Source organism: Lepus europaeus, chromosome X, assembly GCF_033115175.1.
Source record: "Lepus europaeus isolate LE1 chromosome X, mLepTim1.pri, whole genome shotgun sequence".
Lineage (NCBI taxonomy): Eukaryota > Metazoa > Chordata > Mammalia > Lagomorpha > Leporidae > Lepus > Lepus europaeus.
Window position 1 is genome coordinate 827,594 of NC_084850.1, and position 22,613 is coordinate 850,206.

At 61.4% G+C, this 22,613-nt stretch overlaps 1 protein-coding gene across 2 annotated transcripts; it reads left to right on the top strand.

Moving 5' to 3' along the window:
• Positions 1–357: 357 nt before the first annotated feature.
• Positions 358–20,709, top strand: L1CAM (L1 cell adhesion molecule). Of its 2 annotated transcripts, XM_062183171.1 has the most exons (28): positions 358–385; positions 7,628–7,819; positions 10,745–10,759; positions 11,156–11,261; positions 11,465–11,667; positions 12,503–12,625; positions 12,721–12,891; positions 13,158–13,269; positions 13,377–13,561; positions 13,668–13,799; positions 13,948–14,091; positions 14,365–14,476; positions 14,585–14,751; positions 14,831–14,987; positions 15,182–15,306; positions 15,397–15,507; positions 15,709–15,906; positions 16,005–16,075; positions 16,231–16,453; positions 16,918–17,033; positions 17,205–17,406; positions 17,488–17,610; positions 17,706–17,876; positions 17,992–18,111; positions 18,212–18,367; positions 18,543–18,677; positions 18,948–19,020; positions 19,305–20,709. In XM_062183171.1, the coding sequence occupies exons 2-28, from the start codon at positions 7,744–7,746 to the stop codon at positions 19,534–19,536; spliced, it is 3,759 nt and encodes a 1,252-aa protein (XP_062039155.1). In that variant the 5' UTR covers positions 358–385; positions 7,628–7,743; the 3' UTR covers positions 19,537–20,709. The 2 variants fall into 2 exon arrangements, with proteins under 2 accessions (XP_062039155.1, XP_062039156.1); XM_062183172.1 differs by lacking the exon at positions 10,745–10,759.
• Positions 20,710–22,613: the final 1,904 nt, after the last annotated feature.

The window sequence follows — 22,613 nt, forward strand, 5'->3', positions numbered from 1 at the left end:
CTGGCCGGCTCGCCTCCAACGGGCTCCCTGCTGCAGGTGCTGGGACTCGCCCTGCCTGCCTCTCAGCTGGCGCAGCACCCAGGCAGCGCCTGCACATGTGCGCCCCTGGGCTCCCGGTGCTGCCGGCGCTCTCTGGCGCTTCCTGGTGAGCTCCTGGCAAGGGCTGGGACCGGAACTGAAACCTCCCCAGCTCCCTGGCTTCTGGCCATTTCTCTTTGCTGCATCTCAGCCTCTTTCTCTCCGTCTTTATTTATGCTTGTGGGTGTTTGATCCCAACAGTAATACATCTTGCTGTGGTACACTTGAGACATACAGCGAAGAACAAAAGAAATTAAGAAGCACCGGTGATCTGACCACCCGGAGGGAAACGCGTTCAGCCTCCCTGGTTTGTTATAATCCACTCTCTAGAGGCTCCTCCCTCAGTGCCCAGCCCGTAGCCCCCTGCAGAGCAACACGAGGGCCCACAGCGCCCCAGGGTGGCGGGTCCGGATCCTGCAGCCAGGACCTCAGCAGCCTGTGGGTGGGCTGGCTGGCATTCGCCAGGCAGTTAGCCGGGGCAAAGCCAGTCACAAATGGGGCCAGCGCCGTCCTTGTCTGCATGGGGTGTGGATTCATTTTTTCTTTTCGGTTATCTGAAGGGGAGAGGAAGGCAGGGAGTGGGCAATGGCCTGGGCCGAGGGCTACTCCAGTGAGCTGTGCCTTCCTGATTGGCCGCCCCCTGCTCCGTGCTTTCTGCTATTGGCCCAACAAGCAGGTGCCTTCCATGGCACGTACTTGGCCAAGACTGGCAGGGGAGGGCGGAGGAGGCAGCTCCGTGTGGTGCCATATTGGCTGCTTCCCCAAGCCAATGATTTGGGACAGTCGGGCCCTGGCTTTTTCTGGCTCCCACGTGATGGGCACACTCATTGATTCGCAAGAGCCCTTTCAAGAAAGCCAGTCCCTGGTTGGCGAGGGCGATGCGGCCTTGTGATGGGGCACGGCCTACAGCACTGGCCAGCCGCAGGAGGGCCTGGGGGGGCAGTATGGAGAGGGCTGCCAGGGTGGGCATCCCAGCCAAGCATGCATGGGGGGCCCCACCTCGCAATTCCCACAGCAGGGCAGGCAGGGATTCTGAGTCCCCCTTGTAGGATCCCAGGCCGGCTGTGGATCTCCCTGGGGGAGATGTTCCCGCTTCCCACTTTCTCTGATCTGGCCCATGCCAGACACCCCCCCCCCCCCCGTCAGCTGCCACAAGCCTTTCCTTCATGCTCAGGGGGATTTGCTGCAGGAGTGGAGACGCCCTCTCCTCCCTCTGCTTGCTGCCCCTGCCCCCCACTCCTCCGATACCCAAAGCTCTCTCTGCTTCCCCTTTTGTCTCTGAGCCCTTTGCCCTCTCTCCTAAAGCCCCTCCCTCTCTTGGGGGCCCTTGATGGCCCTGACCTTGGCACTGAGCCGTGAACCCCAGCACTGGGGGGGAGGGGTGACCTCAGTGGGGCTCCATGCTTCTGGTTTGGGCCCAGCCTGCGTTGGGGGCCCCGTGTGACCTGCAGAGTGGATGGTGCACCTGGTGGCAACCAGCGCGGCCCAGCGGCCTCCCGAGATAGCAACAGGGTCTGTGGCTTCCTAAAGGCTGCGGTTGGAGGGGAAGGGAGGAGCCCATGGAGGGCGGGAGTCTTCTGCCGGGGAGGAGGGGCTGGATGATGGGCTTTCTAGAAGCTTCCCTTTGTCCAGTGCCCCTCACCCAAGGCCTCGGGAGCTCGCCTTGGCTCTTCTGTATTCTCCCAAGGTTGGAAAGCTCCAGAGGGGGTGTCCGGCTAATCTCACCACTTGGCAGCTTGGGGCAGCTGGGGCAGCAGGGGCTTGGGTGGGGCAGGAAGCTGGCAGCCGCCGAGGTCTAACTCACTTGGTCAGGGGGCACCTCTGAGCCCACCCGTCTCCGGAGTGTGAAGGTGGAGTGCCCCAGGAGCCCCTGGGAACTTAGCTCTCCCACCTAAAGCACCCAGGCGGGGCCGCGCGAGGAGAGCACGAATCAGGCTAGAGATTTGCATGGGATACGGTGCTGCTGGGAGTCTGTGTGTGTGTGTGTGTGTGTGGTGGGGCTCCTAGTAGCCTTATTTGCGTGTGTGGGTGATATATCTGCTTGCATGTGTGTGCGTGCGGGAGCGAGTGCGCACACACGTCCTCCTGCCCCCACGTGGGTTCCTCACATGCCCCAACAGGGCCTCTGCCGGGAAGGGGTGGGGCTGCGGGTGGTGGCTGCCTGGCATGGGGATGGAGCTGGTGGCTGCAGTGGAGGGGTACTGCCTCTGGCCCCCTCCCCAGCTGTCTTCCTTCATGCTTTAGGAATGCCAAGGCCTTGGGGAGGACAGAGACCGCATTGTCTGCCCCAGGCTTCCTGTGGTCCCTCGTGCCCTTTAACCCTTTGTGAGTGGGGAGCCTGGCCATGTCTGAGCTGTTTCCAGGGCCCCCAATGCACTTGAGCCAGGTGTCCCAGAACCAGGCGGTCTACACAGTACACTGCAAGAGGCGGGTCCTCCTTGGCTGCGGGATCTGCTGCCTGCCCGGCCCTTCCCCACCTCCTCTTCCACAGGCCTGCCCCCTCCCCCTGAAGCCCCTTTCGTGTCACACTCATCCGGCTCGCTGGGGAGGCCCCTGTCGCCCACTGCTTTCTCATGCCCCGGGAGGCTGGAGCCTTGGCCCGGCTAGCCTCGGCCTCCCTGCGAGCACAGCAGTGCAGCCCTTGTTGTCCCCGGGCTCTGGCTGGGCTTTCGGAGGACGAAAGAAAGGGGTCAGGGCCAGCTGAGGTGGCTCGCAGGGGAGGGGACCAAGCAGCCCAGCCCGTCCCTGGGCTGAGGCCTCTATGTTGCAGAGGCCTCCAGAAGCCTCAAGCTGAGGGATGGGGGGCGAGGATGAGGATGGTTTGGGGCCAGGCCCCTGCTCCGGGCTGAGACGTGATGTCGGTCACATCCTACTTCGGTGTGGCCTCCCTCCCAAGGTTGCACTGCCTTCTCCCCACATTTGCCTGCCATCTGCCTAGCAAATAGGCCACTGGGAATGCAAGCAGGCACATGTGAGGATTGCCAGAGTGCCTGGGGGTAGGGAGGTCACCCAAGAGGAGCCTTTGGCAGCTTTGGGAGCCTCTACCTTGCTAAAACCTCACCCCTTCTGAGCGCCAGTGCACTTCCCGGAGCCTCGGTTTCCCCGTCTGTAAAATGGGAGTAATGGTAGCACCTCCTCCACGGGACAGTGTTGATTAAACGAGTGGATGGGTAGAAGAGGGTTTAGGAGAGTCCCTGTGAATGGACTTAGCACAGCGGGGCGAGGCAGAGCCCACCCACAATGGGCCATTACAGGTGAGCTGCAGTTGCCTTGGAGACCAAAGCCTCAGGTGGGCTGAGCGCACTTGGGGAGGGCTGCAGTGGAGAACCCAGAAGCCTTAGCAGCACTCTTAAGACTTCGGGGGCCCCCAGGTCCCCCGGGGGCTCCCTGGAGCAGCCTCCTTCACGCAGGAGTATCTAAATAACTCAGTGGGCTCCCCGGCTCCCCGCACTGCTAGCAGAGAGCTGGGCTCCATCACCATAGAAACCCACCAGCCTGGGGAGGAGGGTGAGGGAAAGCCTTAAAGGAACACAGTGCAGGGGTGCAGGTGAACCCATGGGCCTGGGAGCCACACTCAGCCTGCGGCACACCTCCCAGCCCCGCCCCTGCTCCAGCCCACAGGGTCACCGGGCACCGCCGTTCCCAGCAGAGACCATGCAGGAGGACCTGGAGACCCTTGGCCCTTGTCTCTTCTCCTTTGAGAAAGCCCTCAGGGAGGACCTGGGAGCCAGTGGGCTTGGTGCGCTTTGAGGTTGGGGGTGGCATTGCAAGGACTCCGGAGGGACCTAGGGTGGGGTTGGGGGAGAATCTCCGCTGGGGCCTGTAAATGAGCCCCTCCCTCGGCGCCTGACCCTGGTCTCCTGGTCTTGTCCCCCTCGGTTCCTGCTGTGCCCTTTGTCCCTGCCTGCGTCCTGTGTGTGCGTGTGCGTGCGTGTGTGTGTGTGTGTGTGTGTTCCCGAGCTAGGTTGGGGGCTGGAGCGACTTGAGAGCAGCCCCACCTTTGTACACAGTCGGCGCGCAAACACACCCACACGGACACACGCTTGCTCGCTCGAGGTGGTGCCTGTGGCTGCGCACGCACCTCCCCCGCCTCCCCCGCCCCCCCGCCGGGCGGCTGTTACTCACTGCTAGCAGCAATCTTGGAAGCATCCACTGGGAGCCTCTGGCTGCTTCTACCCCTCCCCTCGCTCTCCCCACAGGGTCCCCACCTGCTCCCTGGCATGCCTGGGTATGCCAGCAGTGGGCCATTCATCTTGTCTTACAACCAGCCCCTGGCCCCAGTGCCACAAGTGGGCAGGGGACTTGCCGCTCTGCAGCTGAGGGGCTTTGTCTGCCTCCCCGTCCCTCAGCCCTGCTCCTCCGTCCAGCCTGGACTCCAAGCCCGAGAAGCCCCCCTCTGCCGCCCCAGACCCATCTTCCTCCCTTCCCGGCCCCTAGCCTGGCACACCCCCTGGGGACGAGGACGCCGCGGAGGCGCCGCTCGCCTGCACGCAGGCGCAGGCGCACGCGCGGGGGCCCAGCCCTCGCTTCTCGCCGTGTCTGCCATTTCTCAGCGGTGCTTTCTGCGGCTGTCTCTCACCCTTTGTGCTCCCTTTTCCTGACTTTCCGTTTCTCCCCTGCCCGGGTCTCTTTCCATATTTCTCCATTTCCCTAACAGCTCCCATCCTGGGTATGGAGCTGCCTTTGTTTCCTCTCTCTGCCGGCCCCAGCCGCTCCTGTCCCCTCCTGCTTCTTTTCTCACCCTGTCTGTCACCTTTGGCAGACCTGGCCTTGGCTCCATCTGTAGTACACTTCCCCCTCCCCTGCTCCCTTGCTCTTGGTGGTGCTGCTGGGGGGTCGGGGGCCTGCTGAGCTGACAACCTTAGCTGCTTGCTCTGCCATTGCCTGAGGGGTGGTGCAAGATCAGAGGCCCAGCAGCAGTGGGAGGGGAGGAGGGGGAGCCCCCCTCAGCTGTCAGGGGCTTCTCAAACCTTCTGGCTCCTTCCTGCCTGTCGCTAAGTGCTCAGGGTGGTGACAAGCTGCATGGCAAATGCCAGGAGGCTGCCCGTGAAGCCAGGGGGAGTTGAGATGCGACAGAGAACGGAGACTGGAGGCTTGGGAATAGTGTGTGTCCGCTGTGGGTGCGTGCAGCACCCCGTTCTGGGAACCTAGACTTGGAGGACAAATGGACGAAGCGGCACAGGCACAGCAGGAGCGGTCACTGCTACACACAGCACCCAAGCTCCTCACGGGAGGAGCAGCCTCCCTCCAGCTTCCCTCCCCTGCTCCTCTCAGGACCAGAGCTCGGAGCTCCCAAGGCTGCTGCTTGATCGGCTGCTCTCTGATCTGAGTCTCCTACTGCTTCCGACAGGCCTTGAAGTCGGGCCACCTGGGGCCCACCCTGATCGTACTGGTTTTGTTGGGGGAGGTGGGGGCTGAAGCAGCCCGGCTCTTTGCAGGTTGGAAACTGGCCATTCATGCTCCGCTTCCGTTCTTCCTGCCCAGGCCTCGGGCAGCCTGCTGCCTTCACTGCTGTCCTCGGGTTAGCCCCTTAATGAAATGATCTGCGGATCCTGGTTGGCCACTTTCTCCCAGTGTCCAGATGTCAGCATGGCGTCGGAGGCCACTGTACCCACTCTTCAAGTGTTTAGCCTGACGCTTAGTCTCCCTTTCACAGGTGCCTGGCTGGGATTTGATAAGGGCATCTGGGGTGGAGCTCTTGCTGGAGCACTCACTCTGCCCCCTCCCTCCCCCTTTTTGAAAAGATTTATTTTTTTTATTTAAAAGACAGAGTTACAGAGAGAGAAAACACGAGAGACAGACATATTCTATCTGCTGGTTCACTACCCAGATGGCCACAACGGCCAGGGCTGAGCCAGGCTGAAGCCAGGAGCCAGGAGCTTCTTCTGGGCCTCCCACGTGGGTGGCAGCCACCCAGGCACCTGGACTACCTTCTACTGCTTTCCCAAGTGCATTAGCAGGGAGCTGGATGGGAGGTAGAGCAGCCGGGACTCCAGTCGGCGCCACTGTGGGATTCCGACATTGCGTGTGGCAGCTTAGCCGGTGCACCACAGTACCGGCCCCAACACTCTGGCCTTTTCTGCACATTCGCCACTTGCCTCTCTCCCACACCTGTTCCTATTCCTATGCTCTTGGGGGTCTCTTTTCTGCTCGTTGTCAGAGGAAACTCCTCTCCCAGACCTCCAGGCTTTGGGGTCCTGTAGGCATGGCTGGACTTACTTGGGCTTGGAGTGGTCACATCTATCAGCTGAGCCCAGAAGACTCAGGAAGAGACCTGTAAGCCAGGACTGCCAGACACTTGAGAGGCGTTAGGAATGCTGTCTTGGGAAATGTCCCAGAGCTTTCTCTGACCTCTGCCCTGACCCCAGCTGGCCTAGAGCATCTGGAAGCAGAGGCCGCAGTTGCCTCTAGCATTCCCCAGGGCGCTCACTTTTTTTTTTTTTACTTGAGAGGTACAGTTACAGGCAGAGAGAAGCAGAGATAGAGAGAGAGATAGAGAGATAGAGAGAGAGAGAGAGAGAGAGAGAGAGAGTCTTCCATCCACTGGTTCACTCCCTAGATGGCTGCAATGGCCGGAGCTGGGCCAATCTGAAGCCAGGAGCCAGAAGCTTCTTCCAGGATTCCCACGTGGGTGCAGGAGCCCTAGGACTTGGGCCATCTTCTACTGCTTTCCCAGGCCATAGCAGAGAGCTGGATTGGAAGAGGAGCAGCCGGGACTAGAACCAGCACCCATATGGGATGCTAGCACAGCAGGCAGAGGTTTTACCTGCTGTGCCACAGTGCCGGCCCTGACACTGAATCTCTCTTCCTTCCCCATTTTTTCTTCCTTTAACTGCACTTCAGAGAAGTGCAGCCATCTTGGGGCCATGTACTCACTTCTCTATCAGCTTTTTAGGTCTGAACAGCACCCGGGGATCACTTGGCTCTAAAAGCCATGGTAATGAGACTATGGGAAGACTTGTCTTCTGCACATGTGTGCACGCGTGCCTGTGTGTTCGCACAGATAGAAGACATAGGGATTCTGCACAGCTGGCAGGCACACTGCATCACACACACCACATTTCTCTAGATACACACCAATGCACGTGCAGCTGTGGGTGTGCCCCCAGCCCCCAGAGGAGACATCCAAGCATGCTCATGGCTGCACACATTCCCTGTGCGGCTCCACATCCACACACATTCCCATGGACACCTGCTCACGGGCATGTCCAGACACACATGGGAATGGCGCGCCTGGAGTGCCCTGCAGCAGGCACAGTGGAGCCGATGGGGGCAACAAGTTGGTGCTGGGGACACAGCTGGTGGGAAAGAGGCAGACAGAGAGCAGGGAGGTAATGAAAGGCAACCTGGAAGCCCAGCCAGAGCTGTCTCTTCCAGGTTTCTCCCTCCAAGGTGGGGGTGGGGTGGGGGAGGCAGGGCGAGGGAAGCTGGCCAGTGGAGGGCGGATCTGTGGGCGGGGCCAGGAGCTCGGACGCGCCCAGATGTTAGTCTCTAACGTCCGTCCCTTTTCTCCTCCCCCACCCTTCCCTTCCTTTCTCCCCTCTCCCAGTGCCTCCACCCGCAGCTGCCGCCCCCAAGCCGCCCACCAGCTCCTTTCCCTCCGGCGAGAGCCTGAGCCAAGCCGGGTGGTCTGTGCCGGGCCGAGCCGCTGGCGCCGCGGGGAAGATGGTCGTGGCGCTGCGGTACGTGTGGCCTCTCCTCCTCTGCAGCCCCTGTCTGTTCATCCAGATCCCGGAGGAATGTGAGTAGCTGAGGGGAGTCTCGGCGCCTCCCTTTGCCGCTGCGCTGGGCCGCTCTTTATCTTCTGCCACCTCACCTTCTCTCCGCTCCGGAGCCTCCCCCTCCTTTCCTGGGGCGTAGCGGGAAAGTGGGTGCTCCTGGAGAAAAGGGCAGGCTGGAGGGCTCGGGCTGTGTCAGCACCGCGGACAGTATCCAGAGCGGAAGCCAGGGGCGTTTTCAGCACCGCGGACAGCGGCGCCAGCAGGGCTCTCCACCTGTCCTTTGCTGGCACCATCCCCGCCCTAGGGGTGTGGTGGGCAGAGTGGGCCCGTCCCCAGTCCTCAGGCAGCTTGTGCAGAGATCTGCATTCAAGTGTTGCGTGCATTTCTGACTTGTGTGCTCACATCTTGAGCCCTTCTTAGCTCTGTCTCTGAACAGAGACAAGGAAAAGCACGTGGGTCTAGCCTGGTAACCCTCCGGATCTTTTCCCTGGGTAGTTATTTGGTGGGGGTGCGGTGGAGCTGTGGAGCATGTGTCTGTGGTTCTGAGCTTTGTGGGAGGAGGTCACAGGTAGGTGTGTGGGTTTTGGAGAGTTATTGAGCTTGAGTTTTTGTGTATACTTGTGAGTCTCAAAGACTGTACTAGCATGTGTGAGTGTGTGGGGTCATGGTTGATTAGGAGGGGTATTTGTGAGTCTGACTTTGACTTCCTATACAGGTAAGTGTATACATCACTATAGCTGTTAGTTACGGATCAGGTTTGTGAAGGTCTGTGGGTTGTGTAATTTTGCGAGTGGGGCTGTGGCCACATGGTAGGTGTTGTTAGTGTGATGGTGTTTTCTGTTGTGTATGAGGGAGAATTGGAAACTCACTGCACTAACGGATCCTGTTGGAACTTGTTGGGACATTTCCAAGGGTATCATGGGGTGGGGAAAGCTGTGCCAGGACAAGAGCTGAAGGATGTGGACTTGGGAGGTGCCCGGTAGTGGGAGGACTCAGTGAGCATTTGAAGGAGGTGGAGGGGGTCTGACGGAACAAAGGTTGGCGATGCCCTCTGAAACACATCCGTGGAGGTCTACACAGTCACCCACCACAGGTTCCTATGGATCCTCATACCCGCTGGTAGACACAGATACCTGTATGCAACCAAGTGCAGAGCTAGCAAAGGTACAAAGACGCTGATTCGCCACACAAACAGAAACACAAGTACACAAGCGAGGGTTTTTAAAAGATTATTTGAAGGTCAGAATGACACAGGCAGAGGGAGAGAGAGATCTTTCATCCACTGGTTCACTCCCCAAATACTCGCTGAGGGCAGCAGCCAGATCTCCCATGTGGGTGGCAGGAACACAAGTACTTGGGCCATCGTCCATTGACCCCAGACTGGACCCTAGCAGGAAGCTGGATCAGAAGTATGAGTAGTCAGGACTCGAACCAGGCTCTCTGACGTGGAAAGTGGGCAGACCAAGAGGTGGCTTTACCTGCTGCACCACAATACCCACCCCCAAATGAAGCTTTTTTTTTTTAATTTTAAAAGATATATTTATTTATTTGAAAGGCAGAGTTACAGAGAGAGGGAGAGAGAGATCTTCCATCTACCAGTTCACTCCCCAAATGGCTGGGCCAGGCTGAAGCCAGGAGCCAGGAGCTTCTTCTGGGTCTCTCACATGGGTGCAGGAGCCCAAACACATGGGCCGTCTTCCACTGCTTTCTCGGGCCATTAGCAGGGAGCTGGGTCCAAGCAGCTGGGACTCCAACTGGTGTCCATATGGGATGCCGGTGTTGCAGGTGGCGGCTTACCCCACTGTGCGCAGCGCTGGCTGCCCAGTGCCCAGATGAAGTTTTAGATACAGAAGACGCAGAGGTGGGTGTGCAACACAACACTCCCCGCTGAAAAGTAAGCCTGCAGACAGACACAGGCTGCAGTGCGTACCTGCAGGGCATCCGCACATTCTTAGCCATGTGCTTGTTTCCCTTCCCTCTCTGCCTCCTGATCATTGCTTTTCAGCGACTGTCCCCTTACCCTAGGCACGAGACTGGCCTCCTATCAGGTGGGCACACACATGTCTGTGTGTGGCAAGGTTAGGGGACACAGAGAGAACTAGGCCAAAGCCCATGGCCTGGGGCATGGACCAGCACCTGCTGTCGACCCCAATATAACCCAGCAGGCTGCTGGGTAACTCCCTGTTGAAACCGGCCTTCCCACTCTCCCTCCCTCGCCCCTCCAGCCCCCTGTCTGTCATTCTCTGCTGCTTCTACCCACTTGATTTTCCCTCTCCTGTCATTCCTGCTCTCAGGCAGCCGACACCGGCCCCTCCCCAGCCCCTCTGCCTTGTCCCCGGGGAGCGCCCACCTCCTGCCTGAGCCCTTACACTGAGGACCTCTGCAGAGACAAAGCGCCCCTCCCCCTCTGCTGGGCTGAATCCCGGGGCTGGGGCAGGCACTCTGGCCTCTGCCCCAGGGAGCACGGGTGGCTGGCTGGGAGGAAGGAAGTGCAGAGAGTGCTGTGGGCCATGGAAACTCCGATGCAGCAGGGCCTTGGGGAGGGGCTGGAGCGGGCTCTGCAGGCTGGGCCTCAGTAATTGAAAACACTGAGCTGTGCTAATTGGATTAGGAGCTGGGGGGGGGGTGCTTTGGCTGCAGGCGTCCTGGGTGGGTGGGGTCAGTTCTGCAGGCCACACTGGGCCCTGCCTGGGAGCAGTGAGGTCACTCTTGTTAAAGAAAAGATGTTTATCCTGCCCTTGCCCACGGCAGCCCAGGGGCAGCTCTCCCCTGCGTGTCCCTGGGCAGGGGAGCCCTCTACGGGTCCCAGGCCGGCCCAGGAGGAGTTGCCCAAGCCCAGTCGCCACCACCGCAGCCTCCTCTCCTTCCCCTTCGTGCGTGGGCCCTGCCGAGGCTGCCTGTCACTGTTTCTCTCCGTTCTCTCCCTGGCTGCCGGGATGGCTCAGATGAAGGACACCACGGTGAGTTGAGGGAGGAGTGGGTGTGTCTCCCAAGGCCAGGGCGCAGCTGGGTGCACGCCAGGCCGGTCCCAGGTCCTCCTGGCTCTTATGCTCTGTGCCTCTTGCTCTGGGGCCCGCGTGCCGCCCCACCTGGGTTTCTGCGTGAGCGCACACTGTGGCCCTCTCCTTCTCCTGTCAGGGACGTGTGCTTCCTGGTTGCCGGGCCGCCAGCCTTTGCTTTGCTTGCGGTCATCTGTCTGTCCCTATCTCTTCCTACAGGGGGGTGTCTGTGTGCCCTTTTCTCCCAGTCTTTGATGCTAACCCCTCTGAGGGCTCCAAAGCCTGCTTCCCCACTCAAGCCAGGGCGGGGTGGAGGCAGTGACGCCAACACGCCGCTCCCCCGCTGTGTGTCCGCAGTGCTGGAGCCGCCGGTCATCACAGAACAGTCGCCACGACGCCTGGTTGTCTTCCCCACAGACGACATCAGTCTCAAGTGCGAGGCCAGCGGCAAACCCCAAGTGCAGTGAGTGACCGGGCCCCTGCCCTCGGCCTCCGGCTCTTACGACTCCCTGCCCCCCTAAGTTCTGAGCCCCGAAGCCTGCAGACCTCCCTCAGGGCCGTCTTGCCTTCTCCCAGGGCATGCCCTGGGGCCCCTGGCTGCCTTCGGCCGCGCATGCAGCCTGTTCCAGCTGCTGTCCCCGGTGCCAAGGCCCTCTGCCTACACAGGTTCCGCTGGACGAGGGACGGCATCCACTTCAAGCCCGAGGAAGAACTGGGAGTGACTGTCTACCAGGCGCCTCACTCCGGCTCCTTCACCATCACGGGCAACAACAGCAACTTCCCCCAGAGGTTCCAGGGCGTCTATCGCTGTTTTGCCAGCAATAAGCTGGGCACGGCCATGTCCCACGAGATCCAGCTCATGGCCGAGGGTACGGCGCGGCGGTGTGGCTCTGTGCTGGAAGCTACTGTCGCTCGGGTGGCTGCTGAGGGTGCAAAGGGTCTGGGTGGCTGCCAGCCCTCTCAGCCCAGTGGCCTTCCTCTTTGGCTCCAGCCACGTCCCTTTCCTCACTCCGTCTTCTCCCCCTCTATGCTGGTGCTCACTTCACGCACCTGCCTGGTGGTGGCTGCTGGCAAGCTTGGGCTGCCAGACTTGTCTCAGCGCCTGTTTGTCCCTCTTTCTGGCCAGCCTTGTCTGTCCGGGTCACTGCTCTGGCTGGGTCTCTGTCCCTGTTTCCTCTTCCATCACTCTGGGTCCTCTCTGCCCATGTCTGCGTTCTGTCCAGCACCTCTGCCCTCGGCTTTCCCTTTGCAGTCTCCTCCGCCCCTGCGCCCCCTCGGCCCCTCCCCATGCCAGCCCCCCTCTCCAGCCCCCTCTCCTGCCTGCTCCTGAACTCCATCTTTATGTACGCAGTGCTTTCCCTGGGGTCTTCCCTCTGCATTCCGTCCTCTCTGAGCTTTCTGCCTCTTGAACACTCTCCCCTCCCCTCCCAACCCCTCTGGTTACCTTGGGAACCGTTGCCATGGTTTCCGTGTCAGGATGATGGAAGGGTCTGTGACTCCCAGGCTGTCCACAGCTCCCTCCCCCACTGCTGCACCTCAGCCTCCCCCAACCCGTCCTCATCCTTTCTTTGGGGAGAGGCATGGAGGCTTAACCCTTGATGGCCACCTGGCCCCCCGCTTGCCAGCTCCTCCTGCCCTGTCCATCCCGGGCTAGCCCGCCCTGCTGCTCTCCCCTGCCCTGCACTGCCTCTCTGTCCTCCCTAGGGGCCCCCAAGTGGCCAAAGGAGAGGGTGAAACCTGTGGAGGTGGAGGAAGGGGAGTCGGTGGTGCTGCCTTGCAACCCCCCGCCCAGCGCGGAGCCGCTGCGGATCTACTGGATGAATAGCAGTGAGTGCCAGCGAGGGCTGCCACGGGGGCTTGGGGTGGCAGCGGGAGCTGTCCCCGATGGAGCCCCTGATGCCTGCCCCGCCCCCGCCCTGCAGAGATCCTGCACATCAAGCAGGACGAGCGGGTGACCATGGGCCAGAACGGCAACCTCTACTTTGCCAACGTGCTCACCTCGGACAACCACTCCGACTACATCTGCAACGCCCACTTCCCGGGCACACGGACCATCATTCAGAAGGAGCCCATCGACCTCCGGGTCAAGGCCAGTGAGTCCCAAGGGCTCTGACAGCCCTTTCTCACCTGTAGCTGTGGCCCGTTAACCACACAACCTCGAGGGCCACTTGGCTGCCATGTCCACCCTGCCAGGACCCCTTCCCGGGCCAGGAGGGCAGAGATGAGGCTCTCCCCTTCACGGAAGCAAGCACAAGCCCAGGGGCTCAGCAGGGGATGCCACAAGCGGCACCGCTGGCTTCGGGCCCCGGGAGGTGGAGGGAGGTGTGGGCCGGGCCACCCACACCCTCTCTCCTGGCAGCCAACAGCATGATTGACCGGAAGCCGCGCCTGCTCTTCCCCACCAACTCCAGCAGCCACCTGGTAGCCTTGCAGGGCCAGCCTTTGGTCCTGGAGTGCATCGCCGAGGGCTTGTGAGTCCGGGCACCTGGGGCAGGGGCAGGCCGGGCTGAGGCCACCCAGCAGGGCCCCAAGACAAGCGGCCTGTCCTCTCTCCCTCCCTCTTTCCTCCCTCGGGCAGCCCCACACCCACCATCAAGTGGCTGCGCCCCAGCGGCCCCATGCCGGCTGACCGCGTGACCTACCAAAACCACAATAAGACCCTGCAGCTGCTGAACGTGGGCGAGGAGGACGACGGCGAGTACCGCTGCCTGGCCGAGAACTCACTGGGCAGCGCCCGGCACGCCTACTACGTCACCGTGGAGGGTACGGGGCTGTGGTGTGCACATCCCCCTCTCTGCCCCAGGCCCCCCACAACGGCCACTGGTGGAGAGCAGGCCCCATACTCAGCACGCCTCTCCCTTCTTCTCAGCCGCCCCGTACTGGCTGCACAAGCCCCAGAGCCACCTGTATGGGCCGGGGGAGACCGTCCGCCTCGACTGCCAAGTGCAGGGCAGGCCCCAGCCAGAGGTCACCTGGAGAATCAACGGGATCCCTGTGGATGGTGAGCGGTGCTGCGGCTGGGGCAAGGGCTGCCGTGACCCTGGGGGCGTTGGGGAAGGAAGAGACACGTGAGGTGGGGCCTCCACACAGCTCAGTCTCTGGCCTGGGCCCATGGACCGCTCTCCCCCTCAACTCGGCTGCCCCCACAGAGCTGCCCAAGGACCAGAAGTACCGCATCCATCATGGTGCCCTGATCCTAAGCAACGCACAGCCTAGCGACACCATGGTGACCCAGTGTGAGGCCCGCAACCGGCATGGGCTCCTGCTGGCCAACGCCTACATCTACGTTGTCCGTGAGTGACCCCCTGGGGCTGCCTTTCCCCTTGCTGACACCTTTACCCCATAGCTACCCGGGGCGGATGGCAAGGGCAGGGGCTTGGCTGCTAAGGCTTTTGGGAAAAGGCAGGCTGTCAGCTGGGCCTGAGCGCTCAGGAAGGCACGGCTGGCGGGGAAGCCCTATGTGCCGGGCTCTTGGGACCGAGGTGCGCTGGTTGGAGCATGGCTGGTTTCTCTCAGCGGGGTGGCCCTGAGGCCAGCCCTGTCTCCCGACCCTGTTCCTTCCCCAGAGCTGCCGGCCCGCATCCTGACTGGGGACAATCAAACATACATGGCAGTGGAGGGGAGCACTGCCCACCTGCTCTGCAAAGCCTTTGGGGCGCCCGTGCCTACTGTCCAGTGGTGAGCACCCCGTTCCGTGGCCATGCAAGCTGGGGAGAGGAGAGAGCCCAGGCTGCTTGGGGACAGCCAGGCTCCTACCCCCGCCTGCACCGCGTGCTCTCTCTCCAGGCTGGATGAAGAAGGCACCACGGTGCTGCAGGACGAGCGCTTCTTTCCCTACGCCAATGGCACTCTGGGTATCCGTGATCTCCAGGCCAATGACACTGGGCGCTACTTCTGCCAGGCTGCCAACGACCAGAACAACGTGACCATCATGGCTAACCTGCAGGTCAAAGGTCAGGCAAGTCCCCGACGGGACTGCTCAGGGTCTCTGCAGGACATCAGAGTGACCCGCTTCCCCTTCCTCGCCCTTAGAAGCAACTCAGATCACACAGGGGCCCCGCAGCGCAATCGAGAAGAAAGGCGCCAGGGTGACGTTCACGTGCCAAGCCTCCTTTGACCCCTCCTTGCAGCCCAGTATCACATGGCGCGGCGACGGGCGAGACCTCCACGAGCTTGGGGACAGTGACAAGTGAGGCTTGGTGGAAGGGGCCCAGTGGGAAAAGCCAGAGGCCCACACCCCTTGGCCGTGGCCGTGAGGAGGTGCTCCCCTGCTTTGAGGGGGGAGGTTCTGCAGGAGGAGGAGGAGATGGAGGGGAGGGGAGCCCCCAGGGCAAGGCAGTGGCGGGTCTGCTGGGTGCCAAGGGACACACGGGCCCCCCGCAGGTACTTCCTAGAGGCCGGGCGCCTGGTCATCCACAGCCTGGACTATAGTGACCAGGGCAACTACAGCTGCGTGGCCAGCACTGAGCTGGACGAGGTGGAGAGCAGGGCGCAGCTCCTGGTGGTGGGTAAGTTGGAGGCTGGGGCCATGCCTCTGGTGGGGGGCAGTAGGGGTGGCTCTCCAGGGGGCCAACGAGTGTCCCTGCTTGGCCCCCCAGGGAGCCCTGGGCCAGTGCCTCAGCTGGAGGTGTCAGATCATGACCTGTTGAAGCAGAGCCAGGTGCGCCTGTATTGGAGCCCCGCGGAAGACCACAACGCCCCCATTGAGAGTAAGAGAGCTCAGTCTTAGGTCCTCCCTCCTCCCGGGCACTTGGCTGCAGGACTGCCCTTCGTCCTGGGACAAGCACGTGTGTTCCAGGGGCTCAAGGTTCCTCATGGGAGACCCAGACTTCTGCCCCGCCCCCCCTTTCCCTCGCCCTTCTCCCAGAAGCACACAGTGCCAGCTCCATGGCCCATTCGCTTCTTTGCAGAGTATGACATTGAATTTGAGGACAAGGAAATGGCGCCGGAGAAATGGTACAGTCTGGGCAAGGTGCCAGGAAACCAGACGTCTGCCACCCTCAAGCTGTCGCCCTACGTCCACTATACCTTCCGGGTGACTGCCATCAACAAATACGGCCCTGGGGAGCCGAGCCCGACTTCTGAGACTGTAGTCACACCTGAAGCAGGTGGGATGGGTGGCACCCACTCCTGGACCCCATGGAAGCAGGTGGACTGGGTGCACGCGGGGGCTGCAGTGCTGATGGGTCCATGTACTCCTTTGCAGCCCCGGAGAAGAACCCTGTGGACGTGAAGGGGGAAGGCAATGAGACCAACAATATGGTCATCACGTGGAAGGTGAGGGGCCCAGGACTCAGGTGTTGGCTGCTGCCCCTTGGCTATGCTAACGAGCAGGGGGCCAATGAATGGGCCCGCAGTCTGAGCGGGGGCTGGCGGGTCCCAGAGGCGGGAGCTCTTGGCCAACCAGTTCCCGTTCTGCTGCTCGCCTGCAGCCGTTGCGGTGGATGGATTGGAACGCCCCCCAACTTCAGTACCGCGTGCAGTGGCGCCCTGTGGGGACCCAGGGGCCCTGGCAGGAGCAGATTGTGAGCGACCCCATTCTGGTGGTATCCAATACGTCCACCTTCGTGCCCTATGAGATCAAAGTGCAGGCCGTCAATAGCCAGGGCAAGGGCCCCGAGCCCCAGGTCGTCACTGGCTACTCAGGCGAGGACTGTGAGTATCGGGGCCCCGCCCATCTCCGGACACGTCAGTGTGCGCACCCTAGGCTACCTGCACGCATGGCCATATGAAATCCCAGAGACTCCACGGCGGCGCTTTTTGTGACTGGCAGTCCAGGCTCCACGTGCACCTGCTAGCAGCAAAGCCCACCGCCCCTCATGGGGGCGGACCTGGGACAAACACCTGGTCCTGCTGCTTTCCTTCTCTTGAGCCTGGGACGATGTTTCCACATGTCAGCTTTGATGAGCATCAGGGTTTTCTCTGTGCCAGCTCCTCCCAATAAGTGGCCTATACGGAGACCCTGGTACCATGCAAACGCCCTGGACCTCATCAAACTGCCCCGGCCCCATACAGCAGCCACACTCACCTTCCTGTGTGGGGTGGGAGTGGGAGGGGGGCGCCTGGCTGGCTCGGTGGAGTGGGCTGTGGCTCCCTCCGAGTCCACTGGCTCTTTGCAGACCCGCAGGTGGGCCCTGAACTGGAAGACGTCAAGATCCTCAACTCAAGCACCGTGCTGGTCAGTTGGTTGCCTGTGGACCTGGCCCAGGTCAAGGGTCACCTCCGGGGATACAATGTAAGCGTTCAAGGCCTGGGACCCAGGGAGCGGAGCCCCAGAGCGAAGGGATGGGACCGAGGGCACAGCTCTGCCAGCTGGCAGCCACTCTCCTGGGAGCCCCTGGGTTGGGAGGCGAGGGCCCCCTGCTGGATGCTTCTCTCCCCGTGAGCGCTCCTGTACACTGTGCAGGTGACATACTGGTGGGTTGGCAGTCAGAGGAAGCACAGCAAGAGGCATGTCCACAGAGGCCACGTCGTGGTGCCCGCGAACAGCACCAGTGCCATCCTCAGTGGCCTGCAGCCCTACAGCTCCTACCACCTGGAGGTGCAGGCTTTCAACGGGCGGGGACTGGGCCCTGCCAGCGAGTTAACCTTCAGCACCCCGGAGGGAGGTGCGGCTTGCTCCCCCTCCTCCATGCCCCGCCCCTCCTGCCCGGACTTGCGCACAGACTGCCGCCCGTCTCTGCCCACAGTTCCCGGCCACCCCGAGGCGCTGCACCTGGAGTGCCAGTCGGACACCAGCCTGGTGCTGCACTGGAAGCCCCCGCTGAGCCACAACGGCGTGCTCACAGGCTACATGCTCTCCTATCACCCCTGTGCGTGCCGCACGCCGAGGGAGGTGGCCTGGGGCGGGGCCGGGGGGGACACAGCTGGCAGCTGAAGCCAGCCGACCTCCCGTCTGTCCTCACAGTGGGGGACGGGGGCCAGGAGCAGCTGTCCTTTGATCTTCCGGATCCTAAGCTTCTCACCCACAACCTGACCAACCTCAGTCCTAACATGCGCTACCGCTTCCAGCTGCAGGCCACCACCAGGGAGGGGCCTGGCGAGGCCATCGTGCAGGAGGGAGGCACCATGGTGTCCGGTGAGCTGGGGGAGGGTCGGCCTGCAGCTGAAGGGGCTGCGGAGGTGGGGAGGGGGCGGCGCTTAGGCAGCCTTGCAAGGCCCACACCCGTGCCCCGGGCTCCTGCATCCCCCAGGGACCCAGGACTTCATCAACATCTCGGCCACGGCGGGCGAAAACTACAGCGTGGTCTCCTGGACCCCCAAGGAGGGCCAGTGCAACTTTGGCTTCCATATCCGGTTCAAAGCCCTTGGGGGTGAGCAGGAAGGGATCCTGGGGGCGGCACGTGTACTCTGGGCCCCAAGGGGTCAGCCAGCGCTGCCGCTCACCCTGCTGCTGCCCCGTCACCTCTGCAGACGGGAAGGTAGGCGCCTACCTCCCATCACAGTACGTGAACTACGACCAGAGCTCCTACACACAGTGGAACCTGCAGCCTGACACCCACTACGAGATCCACCTGTTCAAGGAGAAGATGCTGCTGCACCAAATGGCTGTGAAGACCAATGGCACGGGTGAGGCACCCGACCCCACACAGCTGCCACAGCCCAGGCCCCCTCCCCTCCCCCACCCCCCCGCCAGACAAGGCCTAGCCTCTTCGCTCAGCAGAGGCCAGGGCACAAGGCCAGGCCTTGGGAGCACTGTGCCTCCCAGGGCTGGTGTCTCACTCCAGGCCATCTCCTGCCTCAGGCCGTGTGAGGCTGCCTCCTGTGGGCTTCGCCGCCGAGGGCTGGTTTATCGGCTTCATCAGCGCCATCATTCTCTTGTTCCTCATCCTTGTCATCCTGTGCTTCATCAAGCGCAGCAAGGGCGGCAAATACTCAGGTACCCGCCTCCTGGTCCCAGCACCCCAGCTCGGCTCTGCAGGAGGCGCGCCGAGCTGCGGGGACAGAGGAGCCCCCAGCCACCCCGCTCTTGTCCCCGTGCTCTCCTCAGTGGGCTGGGAACATCAGCTGATGGCGGTTAGGCCGGTGCCACCGCGGTGGGGGTGGGCTTAGCCCTTGAGGGCACTCGGCGCCGAGGGTCCTGGGGTGCGGGAGGGTGGGGCCAGGCCAGGGTGGGAGAGGAAGCTGGCTCCTCCCTGTGCATCTACAGTGAAGGATAAGGAGGACACCCAGGTGGACTCTGAGGCCCGGCCAATGAAAGACGAGACCTTCGGCGAGTACAGGTGAGCCACAAGCCACAGCAGGTGCACCGGCCCCCGCCCTGGCCCCAGCCTTGCTTTCATATCTGACTCTCTCTCTCTCTCTCCTCTCTGTGCTGCGGGTGATGTCAGGTCCCTGGAGAGGTAAGGCAGCCCACACCCCGCAGTCAGTGTGTGCTTCGGGGTGCCGTTTGCTCCCCAGCTCTGGGGAATGCAACACAGCCAGCTGCTCCAAGCAGAAGGTGCCTCCAGCCAGTTGCTCGGCAGCTGTCCCACTCACAACACCCTCCCCCCATCTGCCCCTGCAGCGACAACGAGGAGAAGGCCTTTGGCAGTAGCCAGCCGTCTCTCAATGGCGACATCAAGCCCCTGGGCAGTGATGACAGCCTGGCCGATTATGGAGGCAGCGTGGACGTCCAGTTCAACGAGGATGGCTCCTTCATTGGCCAGTACAGTGGCAAGAAGGAGAAGGAGGCGGCGGGAGGCAACGACAGCTCAGGGGCCACCTCTCCCATCAACCCTGCAGTGACCCTAGAATAGTGGGGTCCGGCCAGGCAAGCTGAGACAGGGCTCGGTCCAGGGCCAGGTGTGCAGGAGAGCCAGAGGCCAACACGCCCCAGCCCGATGCCTGGGCTGTTCCCCCGACCTTGGGGTCGAGGCCCCTCCTCCCTCTCTCTCTGTCTCTCCGTCTCTCTGTCTCTCTCTCTGCCTCCCTCCAGCAGGCCCGGGCAAAGCTTGAGTTGGGGCAGAGGGGAGGAACTCACTGCCTCAAATCCCTTTCTTACCACCTGCGTCCCACTTGATTGCCAAAACCCAGCCACAGCCCTTCCTGGCCACATGCTGCTTTGCCCCGCTCACGTCAGGGGCCTTCGGGTGCTGCTTTACCTGTCCATCTGGGCAGAGGCAGTGGCTTGGGGGAGAGGAAGGAGGGTGACCCCGGGAGCATCTCTGAGCTGCTGTCCTTCTTGCCCCCAGTCAGGGTGGGGGGCAGGCCTGGTGGTGTCTCTTCTGGACCAGGGCTGCCACCCCCTCCCCCTCCCCCAGCCACTCCCTGACCAGCCTGGCTGGGACTGGGGACAGATCTCGGTGTCCCCACCATCTGTTCCCTTTTCTTTGCCATCTCTGCTCCAACCGGGCTGAGAGCTGTTCACGGGTGCGAGGGAGGCCATCTGGAGATCCCAGAGTTCCCAGCCTCCAGTGTCACACACAGGTGCACGCCCCAGCTCCATACACACGCTGCCTTCGGTGCCCACCAGACAACGTCCAAGTGGCCTCCATCTCCGCCGGGCACGGAGCGGGCACACGTCCTCCCGTCGCCTGCCGCCCGGTGCCTCTCAGCCGCCAGCCAGCGCACCCCAGGACCCCTCCGCAGCCCTGCCCTCGCCCAGCCCTCCCACCCCGCACCTTGGGAATGTAAATACACCGTGACTTTGACAGTGTGTGCCCTTGCCCTTTCCCCATATGCCACTAGTGTGTAGGCAGATGTCTGAGTCTCTAGGTGGTTTCTAGGATTTATAGCAATTAGCTTTGATGCTCCCAGCCCAGGAAAATTTAAAACAGACGAAAACAAGGAAAGATTGGTTCTCCCAGCTCCGCTGTGCCCCTGCCCACATGCCTTTGCTTGGTCTGTTGATGAGCTGTCTCCAGAAAACAAAAGTCTCTATATATATGTACATAAATATCAGAACTATAATAGGCGAATAAAAAACTGCAAACGCACAGACTCTCACGTCCTTTGCCCTGGCGCTCATCTCTGGGGCCCTGCTCCCGGCTCACTCTCTGTCTCCAGCTGCAGCGGCTGGATGCTCCACGCACCCTTCCGGGCCTCGCTGTCCACCGCATGGGTGCTGTCCTCCTGAGAGGAAGTCCTGGCTCTCGCCACAGCTGGGTCTCTCATTGCCACAGAGAGTAGGCGTGGGTACCTGCTGCCACCTGCCCAGGAGCACCTGACTTTCCTAAGCCACTAGCAAGCAGGGACGTCCGTCTCCCTGGCTCCCGGAGGTCTCCACCTTGGCCCCACTACGTCTGGTCTGCTCTTTTCTTTTGCCATTGGATCGGTCCCGTCAGCATCCAGATCGTCCACTCGTAGCACCCTGAGCGCGTCGTCCGCATGTGGTCATCTGGAACAGCAGGTGCGGGCTCTCCCGCAGCCTTGTCCCAGCACCCTGGCCACCAGAACACAAATGCCATGGTGGGGATGACGGCATCCCAGGCACTGCACCACACACCTTCTCCTGCCTCCCTGGATGTTTGCTTTGTTTTTAATTAATACATTTTGTTTTTTAAGAGTGATCTTGGGTTTAAATAAAAATTAAGCTGAAAGTAGAGTTGCCTGGTGCCCCTCCCCTACTTTTTTTTATCTGCTTATGTGCTCATGGAGCCACCTCTTTTATTTTTTTAAGATTTATTTATTTATTTATTTGAAAGGCAGAGTTACACACAGAGAGAAGGAGAGGCAGAGAGACAGAGAGAGACAGAGACAGGTTTTCTATCCTCTGGTTCACTCCCCGAATGGCAGCAACGGCCAGAGCTGCACTGATCCAAAGCCAGGAGCCAGGAGCTTCTTCCGGGTCTCCCACACAGATGCAGGGGCCCAAGGACTTGGGCCATCTTCCACTGCTTTCCCAGGCCATAGCACAGAGCTGGATGGGAAGTGGAGCAGCTGGGACTTGAACCGGTGCCCATATGGGATGCCGGCACTGCAGGCGGTGGCTTTACCCACTCCGGCACAGTGCTGGCCCCTGGAGCCAGCTCTTGATCAAACCTGTGCCTGTCATTCTCTTCTGCCACCTGCACTCATGGCCCACCTGCTCCCGAGGAAGCCACTTGCTACTTCACCGCAGAAGCTGGCAAGGCACTCCTTTGGCAGCAGCTGAATCCAATCTTTGGATCTTCCAACACCTGCAAAGCCGGCTTTGTGGATCCCAGCTGTGAGCACCTGCACCCTCACCCCCACCAGGCATCAGATTGCTAGCTCAGAGATGCCAGCCAGCCCCTCCCCCTCGCAGGTGGGCGGTCCCAGCCCCATGGGGGCCCTGGCTACAGGTCTGAGCTGTGTGAGCCCAGCGCCAGGTACACACTACCTGCTTCAGTGCTGACGGCCCCTTGTCTGAGTTGCTGAGTCGGAGGAGTTCCAGCTCTGGCTGTTTGTTCTCTGGCCTGAGGGGCTAACAAAGCCCCCCAAGCCAAAATTGATTCTCTCCCACTTTTGGAGACCACAAGTCCAAGATCAAGGTATAGGAAGGCCAACAGTGTTGTGAGTCAATGGGTTAAGCTCCCACCTGGTATACCCGCATGCCCCTGAGTGCAGATTTGAGTCGCAGCTGCTCGGCTTCTGATCCAGCTCCCTGCTTATGCGCCTAGGAAGGCAGTGGAGGATGGCCCAAGTGCTTGGGCCCCTGCACCCATGTGGCAGACTTGGAGGAAGCTCCTGGCTCCTGGCTCCTGGCCCCTGGCCCAGACCTGGGCCAAAGGCAGTAGCGAGAAACTCTATCCAGGTCTCCCATGTGGGTGACAGGGACCCAAGTACCTGTCCATCTTACACTGTCTCCATGCTGATTAGCAGGGAGCTGGATTGGAAGCAGAGTCGCACAGACTCGAACCAGGCACTCTGACAG

Coding starts and splice junctions, on each gene's coding strand:
- L1CAM (XM_062183171.1), top strand. CDS start 7,744: ATGGTCGTGGCGCTGCGGTACGTGTGGCCTCTCCTCCTCTGCAGCCCC. Junction 14,477..14,584: donor CCCGTGCCTACTGTCCAGTG/GTGAGCACCCCG, acceptor CTCTCTCTCCAG/GCTGGATGAAGAAGGCACCA. Junction 15,508..15,708: donor CCACAACGCCCCCATTGAGA/GTAAGAGAGCTC, acceptor GCTTCTTTGCAG/AGTATGACATTGAATTTGAG.